A 14,043-nucleotide genomic window follows, 5' to 3' on the forward strand; every position below is an offset into this window, starting at 1 on the left:
AAAATTTGTGAAAAATATATTTTCTGGTGGGATTTCTTTTGATAGACAAATGGAGAGAAGAAACACAGATTCTGTAATAGGTGTCCACCTACCCGTTCCCATTCTTCTTTTCCTTCCTCTTTATACTCAACAATGTAGCCAGTGACCCTAGAACCACCATCCTTTAGTGGTGGAGTCCACTCCAAGTCTACAGAAGATTTTGTCCAGTCAGTAACTTTTGGAACAGGAGGGCCAGGTGGGGCTGAAAAATATCATCATAGCATTACAGCAATACATTCTATGTTCTCATTTGAATATTTTCAAATTAAGAAATAGGAATCTAAAATATTTACCAATAGGATCTCTAGCAATTGCTGGATCAGATGGCATACTTGGTGGACCAACACCAGCTGCATTGATAGCTGAAACACGGAACTGATATTCAGAGCCTTCAATAAGACCTGTAACTTTGTATGAAACCCCCAGTGTCATAGGTTTGATAGGATCACGGTTAACCCTGGTCCATCTCTTTCCAGTAGTCTCTTTACGCTCCAACCAGTAACCAGTAATAGGAGAGCCACCATCATGTTCTGGTTCTTCCCAGTTTACAGTCATTGAGTCACGTGTTATACTGCTAACCGTTGGCTTGTCACAAGGTCCAGGAACAGCTGGAGGAAAAAAAATCACACATAGCTTGTAAAAAAAAAAAAAAAAAAGCTAAAGGAAGAGTAGCTAGAGTGCAAAACAGAGCTACACACTCACATGGTCATAGTTGCATTAGATAGTTACCCATCTGCACAAGACTCCTTCCCTCATTCACCTCCCCATCTCTATTCAGGTACATATACTTCTGTGAAACATAAAGTATCTTTCCTTCAAATAACAATTGTCAAAAAAGAGCTTTTCTTGCCTTCCTGGATCAGTACCTTATATCAGTGCCCAGACTAACCTTGAATGTTTTAAGAATCATTTCTCTTGAGCTACTCAAATTTCATTTTCAAAACTGAAGGCAGGAAACTGACTCTTCCTGATTGATAAGGTCAATAATGTCTCAAACACAGAAGAATGACCTGAATCTTATCACATAAATCCTTATTTTGTATTTAAACCTTAAAAACAGCTTGTGATTCTATTTTAATATATAACAAAGAGGAAAAAAAGTATTTTTAAGTATTATATGTGCTTTTAAGAACTAACTACTAATGCTAAAACTCTTCAAGCTATTCTAGATTTTCTCACTTGAAGAGAGAAAAGTAGTAGTGGTACCTAACAGATGCTATACACTTACCAGCATATGAAAACAACTGACAACATTTGAAAGTATATTCCTACTTACTGAAAAGATTTCGTGCTGTTTCCGGTTCACTATCCAAAGGTTCTCCAATACCAAATTTGTTTTGTGCCATAATGCGGAACACATATTCATGGCCTTCCATCAACTTGGGAATAGTGAATAAGCATTCCTTAGGCTCATTAGTAACGGGTACCCATGTCCTCCTGTTTGCTTCTTTTTTCTCTATAACATAGTTTGTAATCTTAGAACCACCATCATCTAATGGAGGAAGCCATGATATTGTCATTTGGTCAGCCAAAATAGATTCAAATTTAATAGGTCCCACTGGAGGTCCAGGACGACCTAAAAGATACATTTTTATAAAGAAGAATTAATTAAAATCTTATTAAAGTATGACACGAATGCAATTTGTGCGATGCATAAGAGTTCTTGATATCTACCCAGAACATTTAGTCTCATCTCCTTTGAAGCAGTTCCGAGATTATTTACAGCTGTTATAGTATATAAGCCTGTATCACTTCTGCGAGACTGTTGAATCAATAAAGTGCAAGTATCTTCACCAATGATCTTGTTGACATGTTGATCATACAGCACCGGTGTTTTGTCATCTGGTTTCTTTGGAGAAGCTTTTAGCCATGTTAATGTCGGGAAGGGTACACCCTTTATCCTGGCCACAATGTTAACATCTGTTCCTTCTTCAACCTCCATAAATTCTTTGAGTTCAATAGATGGTGGGCCTACAATTAAATGTTGAAAAAATTAACATACAATAATATTCCATAATTTAAAAATGGAATTTCTGTTTACTGATATCAGTTAGTACTTACATGTCTGGTCTTTGACAACAAGTGGGCCAACAGTGGCTGAAGGCCTACTAGGACCTGCTATGTTTACAGCTTTGACTCTGAATTCATATTCTCCACCTTCTACAAGATCCTCAACAGTAAACTTTGTTTCCTCCACATCACGTCTGTTGCATTGCTTCCAAGTCTCTTTCACTTCTCCAGTACGATCCCAGCGGAGACATTCAACATTATAATGTGTAACAGGAGCTCCACCATCATTCTTTGGTGGTTTCCATGTCAAGCTCACTGTGTTCTTGGTTACAAGGCCAATCTTTAGTTTAATAGGTGGATCAGGAGGATCTTCACAAACAAAACAGAAATGTGATTAAATCCACTGTACAGTACTACCTGGTTTAAAATAATTTTTTTTTTACTTTGATTTTACTTACGGATTGGATCCCTGGCTGTGGTCCGCTGGATGGTTTCTGCAGGAGGGCCAACACCAAAACGGTTTTCTGCACGTACCCGGAAGAAATACTCTTGGCCGGATATAAGATCAGATACAACAAAGGAAGTACTTCCACAGTTTGGATTGACTTTAGTCCAGGCCCTCCCATCAATAGTTCTTTTCTCTATAACATAGCCTCTAATTCTATCTCCACCATCATCGTCTGGCATCTTCCATGTAAGTTTACAACTACCTCTTGTGATGTCACTTACTTTTAGGTCTTTTGGTGGACCTGGTACATCTGTTAAGGTAAAAGCACAACAGGAACAATTTTACATAAGCATGTAGAAAAATAAGACTAAAACCTAGTATTTGAATACTTCAGTATATGCAAGCCATACCAAGCACATTGACTCTGACATGCACAGTTTTTTGTCCTGCTTTGTTCTTTGCTGTAATACTGTATCGTCCAGAATGACTTCTGTTGCACTCAGGGATGATAATAACCGAACGTGTATCTGTTGCTTCCACCTGTGTATTATAGAAAGAAAGAACTTACAGATCAACTTTAAATGTTTATGTTTGAAAAATGCAACAATACCAAACTTACAAAAATTGTTTGCTTTACCTGAGCTTCTTCAGGTACGTTATGACCTCCCTCCTATAAACAAAGGGAAACAATATAAATAGAAAAGGCGATAGGCTTAAATGTCTAGAAACACATGTAGAAAAAAGTTTTTCTTTTACTAACCTTTGCTGTTGTCTTTGCTTTTCCTTCAAACTCCCAAAATGTTTTTGGAACCGGACGACCCTTGATAACAGCTGGGATTTTAATTGTTGTGCCAGCACGACAAGAGAGGAAATCCTGTGCTCCAATATCAAGGAAGATTTCTGGTTCTTCTGCAAAAATATTTTAATATACAAATTCTAAGAGCTACTGGAAGTAAATTTCTGCAGCACTATGCTAAAACCCCACACAAATATGCAGAATGCAAGTTTATGTGAGAAAGGTTGGGATGTGCAAAATGGAAGCTAGGAAGTATACGACTAGAAAAATTTGTTGTCATTTCTTCATAAAATACACAGTATTTACTTAATATAACTGTAGGTGCTCATCAGTTTTCTAACAGATCCTGTCTTGGTAATGGTTACTATGACACTTTCAAAAATGTACGTCTCTTTTTGCATAATTGTTTTCTGTTTTGACTTTGGTTTGCTTGGCATCCTGCTTGAACATTCACAGCAGTAGGCGGCATTTAGATATAAATACCTAAACTAATTCACAGAACACTTACCTAGAATATCTTGGACAGGTATTTCTGATGTTGCAAGACTTGGTTCTGATTCTCCAGCAGCATTTACAGCTTTCACCCTAAATCGGTATTTTCTGAGCTCTTTCAAGTTGGGAACAACACATTCACAAGTAGGAAAGAGTTTGTCTCCTTCGTTCACCTTCTTCCAGTCAGTACTACCTTCTTCTTGCATTTCAACAATATATCCTTTTATAGGACTGCCACCATCCTTTTGTGGAGGCTTCCACGCAAGAGCTACGGATGATTTGGTTTTATCTTTGACCTCTGGGCAAGATGGTGGACCAGGCACAACTTGTAAAACAAAAGCAAGTAAAAATTACCTGACAGTTAGTTTCTGCCTACATTTTCTGGAATATTTTCTAGAATGCAAGTATTTTAATTTTCTTTGTATTGTGGTTTTGTTTGGTGAGGGGGGCCTAAGGTGGTAGCTTCTAGCACCCACCTTCTAGGTAACTTCTAGCAGCTTCCTACAGAAGCTACCACCTTAGGTCCTCCTCACCAAACAAAATCACAACACTTTGTCATACATAGAGTGTATAATCCTAGAATATGCATACTAATTTCATATATTACATATATTATTAAGAGATATTTAAGGTACAATGAGTAAAGATTGAACTCTTTAACAATAAAGAAAAACAATAATATAAAAACCTGATTCTGAACTCAAGTTTATTTGTCAATGTTTGCATTGGTGTTATCACAGTTTAAGGTTCATAAAAGACAAAAAATTAAATTAAAGCTAATTATTTTTAAAATGGTAAAAAACAGCAAATCGGGAAACTACTTTGTGTCAATATATTCTTTTGCTTTTAATGAAAACAAAGCATTGGATTAATTGCACTAAATTCAATGTAAGTAAGAGCAGCACATTTTGGTTCTAGAGTGATACAGCCCTTAAAAATCGTCATACGAGTGATGTACTTACATATGGGATCTGCTGCTAAGGCAGGATCTGATGGTTCACTGGGAGGGCCGATTCCAGCAAGATTTTCAGCCATAACTCTAAATTGGTATTCAACACCTTCAGCCAAACGAAGCACATTGTACTCTAGACCTTTAACTGATGGTTTTGTTACTGGAGCCCTGTTAACACGTGACCAGTAGACACCTCCCACCTCTCTCTTCTCCAACCAATAGCCAGTTATTGGGCTGCCACCATTGTCCAAAGGAGGCTCCCAAGTCACCAGCATTGATGATCTGGTGCGATCTAAAATTTTTGGCTTTCCAGGAGGTCCAGGAAGGCCATAGGGATCCTTAATAACAACTTTTTCTGAGAGGCATTCATCACTTATCCCATATTTGTTTACAGCCCGGACTCTGAATTGGTATTTTTCATTTGTTGCAAGATTCCATACCTGAAAAATAATATATAAATCAATACTTGTCTACTTTCAGAAGAAACATATTTGAAGTTATGCAGCAGCTTCTGCTTTAAATTCTATCTTGGAATCTCATTGACATGCCTATGTTTACGTACTATGCAGCTGTATGTAATGCCCTAGGGATATTCTTATTTCACATGCATAGGACCAAACATTAATAAGAAGTAATCATATTTGTTTTTGCAGTTGGTAAAGCTATGAATAATGCTGGGAAATGGAAAGGAAGATGTCTTCTAAACTCAGCTGAGATTAAGCAGCAAAAGAGAACAATTTGTTTTATTTTGTCATGTGAGGAAAACACACATACATAGATGGGTAACATTCATCCAGTAATTCTGAAGTCTAAATGGAGCATGAGCACAGCTATCTATGAAAGTAGTAGTTTTCATTAGATTGATACCGTTGTTGTTTTTATGCATACTAAACTATGTAATAAAGATATTTATAAATACCCCAAATCTTCTCTCAACAGCACTTTTGGAGACTTCTTCCCACTCAGATTTCTTCCTACTAGCATCACGTTTCTCAATAATGTAATGGGTAATTTCACTACCACCATTATCAAGAGGTGTGTCCCATGTTAAAAAGCATGATTCTGCTTTAATATCAGAAACAGCAAGATTTCTTGGTGGAGAAGGACGATCTGTATGAAAGCAACAGAGTATAAAATTACATTAAGAAAAAGGAAAAAGCATTTTATTAGCTGCCATTTTATTAAAATGTCTCATCCTTACCATACACTTCAACATGCACATTGCGAAATGCAGTGCCAAGACGATTAGAAGCTCTCACAGTGTAAGTGCCTTTATCATCCCTCACTGCTGCAGGCAGGATAAGTTCAGTTTTTGCCTCACTTCTAGATACTTCTTCCTTGGTTATCTTAAGTGCACTGGATGTTTGGTCAATTAAGACTTCATTCTTGTCCCATTCAATCTTTGGCATTGGCAGACCTGTCACCTCAGCAGGAATATTAACTGGTTCTCCCGCCTTCACTTTGATAGTATCTCCTCTCACAGCCAAGCGTAACGTAACAGTTGGAGGTACTGAAAACAAGAAGAAAATGACAGAGTGAAGATGGAGATGAAACAGAGAAAATGCTTTGCAGTGTTCTGGAGATACTTGTATGGATTTCTTTAAAGCAGATATACCTTCATCATCTTGTATAACTACATTGAGGGGCAATGATGGTTCACTTTCTCCAATAGCATTGACAGCTTTGACACGGAACTCATACATGTGAAGTTCATCAAGGTTTTCAACAAGAAGAGACGTTGTTGGACAGAGCCTTGCATTAACTCTTTCATAGTCTTTTGAATCATGCCTCCTTTTCTCAACAATATATCCTAAGATAGGACTGCCACCATCACTACGTGGAGGCTTCCAATCAAGTGTAATAGTTGACTTTGTCCTCTCCGTGTACATGAACCTCTCAGGTGCTGTTGGAGGACCTATTAACACAGATAAATCATAATGAAAAAAAATATTTAAAAATCGAGATTTCTTAATCATATGAATACAGTAGCTCTGGCTTTTTGAAGCCATAGCTTTTGTATGCAAAGTATCCGAGTATGGTTATGGATAGTATAAAGTTTCTAACATATGTGGATAAAAAGGTAATAAGTAGTGTCTCAGTAGACATCAATATTTTGTTACATAAAGAACTATAGTAGTTTCACAGAACTAATTCAGAGATCTGACTGAAGCAATTAATCTACAGCAGATGCCTTTTCCAGGTAGTAGAAAAGTAAATATACTTTCTGTTTAGAAAGCAATCCACACAACAATACCAGTTTATTAACCTATAATTAAAAATGTTTTAAAAAACCCCATAAAATTAGTCCTCTTACCTAATGGATCAACTGCAAGAATGGGTCCTATTTCAACAGGTGGACCAGTACCAAACTTGTTCTTGGCACTAACACGGAATTTATATTCCTGCCCTTCAACTAGACCTGTAATATCACATTTAGATCTCTCTGTGTCTATAGCTAGTCTCCATGTATGCATTTTGGCATCCTTCCGTTCAACAATGAAGCCTATGATATCACTGCCACCGTCATCTTCAGGATCAGACCAGTTAAGCAGACACATCTTCCTGTTTGTGACCACTGGCTTTAGGTCAAGGACTGGCCCAGGAACATCTGAAAACCAAAATCAAACAAGTAGGATAAAGCCCAAAGATTATATCACCAAAAGAAATGCTCATTTGATTTCAGATAATACTTTTCTTACCAAAGACTTCTACTCTGGTTCCTGCAGATTTGGAACCACTGCTATTAGTAGCAGTAATTACGTATCTTCCATGGTCTTTTCTCAATGCATTCTTAATGGTTAACTCAGATTTTGTACCAACATTTTCAATAACAACTCGATCTTTGTCTAATTCACCCTCCTCCACAGCCCATACAATGGTGGGAGTAGGACGTCCTGTCACAGTAGCAGGAATTTTAATAGTTTGCCCAGCCATGATCTGAATGCCTGCTTTGACAGAAACATCCAGCTCAACAGTGGGAGGCTCTGCAGAAGAGAGAGAAATAGTTCATTAGTTCAACGGAGATTCAAAAACACCTCTTAGGCAGCTGGATATTTCTTGAAAATAATACAATTGCAATACCTTTAGGTTCTGCAACTGTTACGGGTTCGGTTTCACCAGGTGGTCCTTCACCAGCTATGTTAAGTGCAGTAACACGGAGTTTATAGTCTGCACCTTCTCTGACTTCTCTAACAGTATACTGTCGAACCTTAATGGGTTTCTCTGTGCAACGTGACCACTCTTTTACTCCCACCAGTTGTTTGTATACATGGTAACCAGTTATATCTCCACCGCCATTATATGCAGGAGGTTCCCATTCTAACTCAATAGAAGTTGAGCTTGTATCAGCAACCCTTGGAATCGGTGGACCAGGTGGCACTACAAATAAATAGATGTAAATCAAAGTTAAAGGTTATGAAACCTATTCTGTAACATGTCTGCTATTAGCTTCTGCTAAGCTACTTACTTATTGGGTCCTGTGCAGTTTTTGGATCTGATGGTGGACTAAATTTACCAGGGCCAGCTGCATTCTCAGCACATACTCTAAAGATGTAGGTTAGTCCTTCCAACAGTCCTTCAACTTTTATTTCCAGAGCATTCACAAGATTCCTGTTGACCCGAGCCCAATGAGTACTATTGATTTCACGTTTTTCAATCCAATATCCTATGATAGGGCTGCCATTGTCTTTTGGTTCATTCCATTTAACCAACATACTGTTGCTGGTAATATCTTGCACATCAGGCTTATTAGGTGGATCTGGTGGAGCTGGAAAAAAAAAAATCATAATTTTGCCATAATTGTTGTCTTCTTCAGAGCTTACTTAAAGCTAAGAGAGAACTAAGATATGAAAAATGACTACTTTTAAGTAATTCATAGTCATTCTACTCTCTTCTTAGAAACTTCCTAACTGCAATCAGTAATCAAACTTGCAGTGGTTCTCTCCTTTGGTAAGAATATTAGTCTATCGAACACAGAGAATGTCACTATTGAGATATAACATGTTTTAAGTGTAGAGTTTTATGACAGGGATTGTCATTCTTATTTCTTTACTAGTGAAATTAGAATGTTTTCAATATTTCCTTTTATTTCAATAGTTTAAAATATGCAATAAATAATAATTACATTGCTCACGTTTCTTCTGGGAAACATTCACACAGATGAAGCTGACTGAAGAGTCTGTGCAGTTTTACACTGGTTTTCTGAAAAGGATGTATTTCAAAATTAAAACTTACAGAAAGGATCATTCGCTGTCATTGGTTTTGAAACACACGGAGGCCCTGGTCCAACTCTGTTTTCAGCAAATACACGGAAGAGATATTCTTTTCCTTCAATCAGTTTTGTTACATGGAATTTGCAATGCCTGAGTGTTGAACTGACAGTGACCCATCCCATTTCAGCTTTTGTATTGTCTTTCTTTTCCAGTATATAGTTTAGGATTTCACTTCCGCCATCATCAAGGGGAGGCTCCCACTTGCAAACAACAGAATTTTTCCTCACATCTTCAAATACAAAGTTGACTGGAGGCCCAGGTGTATCTGTTAGTAAAGCAAGAAAAATGATGAGTACTCATCTTGTGCACTTCTTACCTGATGCTCTGAATAACTAGGTGTTTTTCAGGACATTAATTACATACCTAACACATTGACTTCACATGAGGCTTTTGCAACACCATGATCATTTTCCACTTTAATTGTAAAGGTGCCATGGTCAGCTCTGATGGAGTCACGAACTGATAGTATAGACTCTCCTTCTTTATGGTTGTCAATACTTGTACGTTCTGGCAGTGAAAGCTGGAAAGGTTTCTCTTCTTCAACTTCACCCTTCTTCTTCCTTGTATATGTTGTTACTCTCTTTTTTATTTCCTCTGGTCTGACAACTTCTTCATTCCTCAGCCAAGTAATAGATGGATAAGGTGACCCTGAAATATGTGCCTCAAGTATGATCTCATCACCTCTCTTCACCTCAAGGCCAGACTGTAGGTTTGCAGCAAGGAAGACTTTTGGAGCCTCTGTAATAACACAGAATGATAAATGAAGAGTAGAATCTTCCAATATGTTTGAGAATGTACAGCAATTACTACAAACAAATGAGCAGTTCATACCAATAGGATCCACAGCTTTCACAAAAGGAGTAATCCGAGAAGGCTCACTGATGCCAGCAGCATTCTCAGCACGAACACGAAACTGATATTCCTTTCCTTCCTCAAGACCTTTCACTGGATATGTTAATAGAGGTACCAGATAGTCATTGCATCTCTCCCACCTCTCTTTGCCCTTAGCAAGCTTTTCTATTATATAGCCCATAATCTTGCTTCCACCATCAAACAGGGGTGGTTTCCATGTAAGTGTTACAGATTTTGATGTTGGATTATGGACCTCAAGGTCAACAGGAGGATCTGGAGGTTCTGTGGAAGAGTAGCAAAAGAGGGATCACATGAGAAAAGAAAGTATGAAGATTTTAGTTAAAATTCAGTTTGCTAGAGTATTTAGTAGTAAAAAAACCTTACGTTTTGGGTCTTCTGCAATGATTGGGTTTCTTAGTTCAAGATATTCACCTCCTCCAATCTTATTGACAGCTTTAACACGGAAGTAATATTCACTGTTTGGGATAAGATCTTTGACTTGCCATGAAAGCTTATTTTCACCAGACATGACTGGGATATATGTTCTACGACCAGCTTCTCTGCGTTCCAGAACATAATGCAGAATAGGAGTACCACCATCAAAGTCTGGAGGTTCCCAGGATACTTTGCAAGAATTCTTAGTTATTTCACTTGCCTTAATGTCTTTACACTGCCCAGGTGGACCTGTTTTAAATAAGAACAATAAAACTAGTTAACCAAACAGACGGGAAACCATATTCCTACAAATATGAAATTATATTGTATTTCCTCGATTTGCAGAAAGCAGACCAAATCCACAGATGTTGACTACACAGCATATTTATGAATTTATGTTCCTAAAGGTGAAAAATATTCTGAATTCTTATAGACTTCTTTATACTTGTATGGTGACTATTCATAACAATTGGTCTTTGAGTAGCTGCTGACTGGTTAGACCAATTTGGAGTACAGTGTTTTTTTTGTGGGACTCTGTACCATTACTGCCTTTATGGCAACCTACGTATGTCTGAGTTGAAGTGATTCTTCCACATGGCAGAAAGAAGAATTTTCTAGTTGTTTCTTCTGTCAGCTGCAGAGCTCAAGTGATGTTAAGTATCTTTCTCAGAATGGAAGAAGTCTAGTTACCTATGACTTTGACGTTGACTGAGCCAGTTGTTGATGCCAGCTTGTTCTCCAACGTGATAGTATAAACACCAGCATCAGCATGAACACTGTCTATGACTTCGAGCAATGCAGAGGTGTAGTCACTCTTCATTGTTGTTCTGTCACCAGCTTTCAACTCTCTGCCATCTTTGTGCCATGTTATAGTTGGGGATGGAACAGCTCTGAAGGGTACAGGGATACTTAATTTCTGTCCTTTAACAACAACAATGTCACGAGTTTTTAGATCAAGGGTTGGATTACCTGTAAAAGTAAGTATAATATTACTAGAAAGCTGACAAACATTCTTTTTTCAGTTAGGTAGATCTGAAAAAAAAAAAAAAAAAAAAAAAAGGAATCTATTCTTACAGTCTGGGTCCTTAGCAACAACTTTTTCTGAGATGTCTGATGGCTCACTAGCTCCAACAGCATTGACAGCTCTGACTCGCAGCACATATTCCTTGTCTGGAACAACACCTTCCTCCACTTTACATTTTAGATCTTTTATTGGACGAGAATTGATTCGCATCCATTTTTCTGTTCCTGCTTCACACATTTCAACATTATACCCAACAATAGGGCTTCCACCATTCTTCTCAGGTGGCTTCCACGCAATGCAAATGTGCTTTCGACCTGCATCTGTGACATGTAAATCCTGAGGAGGTGAAGGAGGGCCTGCAGAAATGGAAAATAATTGTGTCATTTTTCTCCCAGAATATCTGTTATGTACAGTAAACTGCTTCCATAATCCACACACTTTATATTACACTACTACGTACTTATTGGATCTTCAATATGAATGAGGTCAGTTGGTTCACTGGGATGACCGCAGCCAGCTTCATTTTCTGCACGAACCTGGAACTGTACATCTGTACCTTCAATGACATCAGTCACTCTGAAATTGCAATCTGGACCAGCTGTCTTGCCAGCTTTTACCCAGCGAGTGGCTAGTTTTTCTTTCTTTTCAATAACATATCTGAATAAATTGGGGAAAACACTATGAGGCACTTGAAATACAAACACTTCAGACTTCTTCCTCAATAAAATAGCTAGAGATTAGAACAGTTTGGCCATTGGAAAAGTAGAGAGTCATAGGTGACAGATTCAATGAACTTTACTTCACAGATCAGCCACTTAGTTCTGGTAGTCCTGGTAGGTCTTGGACACAAAAAGGCTGACATTAATGACAGATTGAATTCTGAAAGTCATTTCCTGAACTTCTGCTATGTTCTCAGGTTTTAGAGAGCTACAGAGGTAAAAGAACCCTCAATCTATACATGTACAGATGCTAGTTTGGATCTCAGTGGTTAGTCCACTGACAATATTTGTAGGTATTGTCTGTGAGTCACTCAGATGTCAAAACTCTGCCTGTGATAGACTATGGGAAAGTAATCCAAATTAAGTTACTAATGTTGCTTCAGGCAGGTCTCTGTAGTTGTCAGTTTGTTTAAGATATGCTTACTGTGATTGAGAAGGAGAGGAAGAGAGAAAATATAAAGAGGGAAAATCTAAAACAGTCTGAGAACTGTAATAGAGAAGAAAATGAATAGAAAAGAGATGAGGCTTTATCTAGGCTGTGTGTGTACAGTTTGAATGAGAAACTGACATAGAAGGGAAAATGTAACAATATTACTTGGTAGATGGGTGTAAGTGGCTACAGCTCTGGAGGAACTGGAGACTATGGTTGTATTATTTTTTTTAATTATTATTTTACATACAGTTCCATTTAACCTCCTTTGATTAGATGCTGTTTTGAGGATGTTGCCACTTGTTCATTGTTCATGCACATTAGGTTATTTATATTTGCATAATTTCCCACATTTTAAAATCAAACCCTTAATTGCTTTGACCAGATGGCTTCTCTTTTACATCCATCCACCTCTTTTTCATATAAAATGTGTCCATTTAAAATTTAAAAATTTTGAGAGAAATGTCTTTATTCATTAAATTATCTTCATCTACAAGAAACACTACACAAACTTAAATGACCTTACCTTTGAATTGGTCTGCCACCATCATTCTTAGGTGGTTCCCATTTCAAATCAACATGGCCTTTTGTCACTTCAACTATTGTAAGAGCATATGGAGGCCCAGGAGTTGCTAAAGAAAAAAATACACACGTTAGAAGAATAGGAATCCATTACATATGAGTCATTTCTACTGATCACTCAGTAAGCAAATCTGAAACTTACTGAAAGTATCTTTAGCAAGCACTGAATCTTCAACTTCACAATAGTCACTTTGTCCAATGGCATTTTCGGCAGCCACGCGGAACACATACAATGAGCCCTCAGTCAGTGGGCTCACTGTGTACTTGGTATCTTTCACTGTTGTATCAACTGTCTGCCAGCCTTTTCGTCTTACATCTCTCTTTTCAACAATGTAGTTGGTAATTGGGGACCCCCCATCTTTTTCTGGTACTGTCCATTTAAGATCTGCTGTGTTTTTAGTAATATTAATAACCTCAAGCCACCGAGGTGGTGAAGGAGGATCTGTAAAATAGAAAAAGGTAAAACAGGATAGTGTATTTCCCATCAACGATCTTGTAAGACAGGGAATACATCAAAACTACTAAAACTTTATATTTTCTCAGCTGAAGCAGAGCAGATTCTAATATTTCATAAGCCTTCCAAGAGTTCACTTGGTACTTCCAGAGACAGGCAGACATGGGGCTTTTTTAAAGACAGAGGCAGTACATTGGCAGCAGCAGTACGTTCTGAAACAATACTCACAGAGCCGCTCCTTGCACAGCACAGGGTCACTGGGTTCACTGGGCTCACTCTCCCCAGCCTTGTTCACAGCTCTTACACGGAATGAATATTCTTGTTTCTCCATAAGCCCTTTCAGGAAGTGTTCAGTTGTAGGAACTCCTTCAGCCACTCTCACCCACTCGTCTGTTCCGGTCTTTAATAGTTCAATGACATAAGATTCAATCTTTGCCCCTCCATCATGTTCTGGCTTTGTCCAGTTCAGGAATAATGATGTCTTGCCAACATCTTTTACCGTTGGCTTTCCAGGAGGCCATGGTGGATCTAGACAGGAA

The 14,043-nt window shown here is 38.0% G+C and overlaps 2 protein-coding genes across 28 annotated transcripts in view; one reads left to right on the forward strand and one right to left on the reverse strand.

Moving 5' to 3' along the window:
- The window catches only part of PLEKHA3 (pleckstrin homology domain containing A3), a 109,888-nt gene that overhangs the window by 85,485 nt on the left and 10,360 nt on the right, over positions 1-14,043 (forward strand). The gene's annotated exons all lie outside the window — the stretch shown is intronic.
- Positions 1-14,043, reverse strand: part of TTN (titin) — a 249,366-nt gene that overhangs the window by 65,114 nt on the left and 170,209 nt on the right. For all 27 annotated transcript variants that reach the window (XM_086750513.1, XM_086750508.1, XM_086750509.1 and 24 more), the window contains 28 exons: positions 13,733-14,032; positions 13,193-13,492; positions 12,995-13,100; positions 11,780-11,976; positions 11,370-11,675; positions 10,986-11,264; positions 10,245-10,544; positions 9,840-10,142; positions 9,372-9,746; positions 8,971-9,273; positions 8,204-8,503; positions 7,819-8,115; positions 7,437-7,721; positions 7,052-7,345; positions 6,353-6,652; positions 5,939-6,247; positions 5,657-5,847; positions 4,748-5,177; positions 3,802-4,110; positions 3,258-3,406; positions 3,135-3,167; positions 2,908-3,037; positions 2,508-2,807; positions 2,101-2,418; positions 1,714-2,010; positions 1,316-1,615; positions 333-647; positions 93-241 (listed from right to left, as the gene is read on the reverse strand). In XM_086750513.1, coding sequence (XP_086606639.1) covers positions 93-241; positions 333-647; positions 1,316-1,615; positions 1,714-2,010; positions 2,101-2,418; positions 2,508-2,807; positions 2,908-3,037; positions 3,135-3,167; positions 3,258-3,406; positions 3,802-4,110; positions 4,748-5,177; positions 5,657-5,847; positions 5,939-6,247; positions 6,353-6,652; positions 7,052-7,345; positions 7,437-7,721; positions 7,819-8,115; positions 8,204-8,503; positions 8,971-9,273; positions 9,372-9,746; positions 9,840-10,142; positions 10,245-10,544; positions 10,986-11,264; positions 11,370-11,675; positions 11,780-11,976; positions 12,995-13,100; positions 13,193-13,492; positions 13,733-14,032 — 7,475 coding nt within the window. The remainder of the gene's footprint in view (positions 1-92; positions 242-332; positions 648-1,315; positions 1,616-1,713; positions 2,011-2,100; positions 2,419-2,507; positions 2,808-2,907; positions 3,038-3,134; positions 3,168-3,257; positions 3,407-3,801; positions 4,111-4,747; positions 5,178-5,656; positions 5,848-5,938; positions 6,248-6,352; positions 6,653-7,051; positions 7,346-7,436; positions 7,722-7,818; positions 8,116-8,203; positions 8,504-8,970; positions 9,274-9,371; positions 9,747-9,839; positions 10,143-10,244; positions 10,545-10,985; positions 11,265-11,369; positions 11,676-11,779; positions 11,977-12,994; positions 13,101-13,192; positions 13,493-13,732; positions 14,033-14,043) is intronic.

The sequence above is a fragment of the Chlamydotis macqueenii genome, chromosome 6, assembly GCF_036417535.1.
Source record: "Chlamydotis macqueenii isolate bChlMac1 chromosome 6, bChlMac1.mat, whole genome shotgun sequence".
Lineage (NCBI taxonomy): Eukaryota > Metazoa > Chordata > Aves > Otidiformes > Otididae > Chlamydotis > Chlamydotis macqueenii.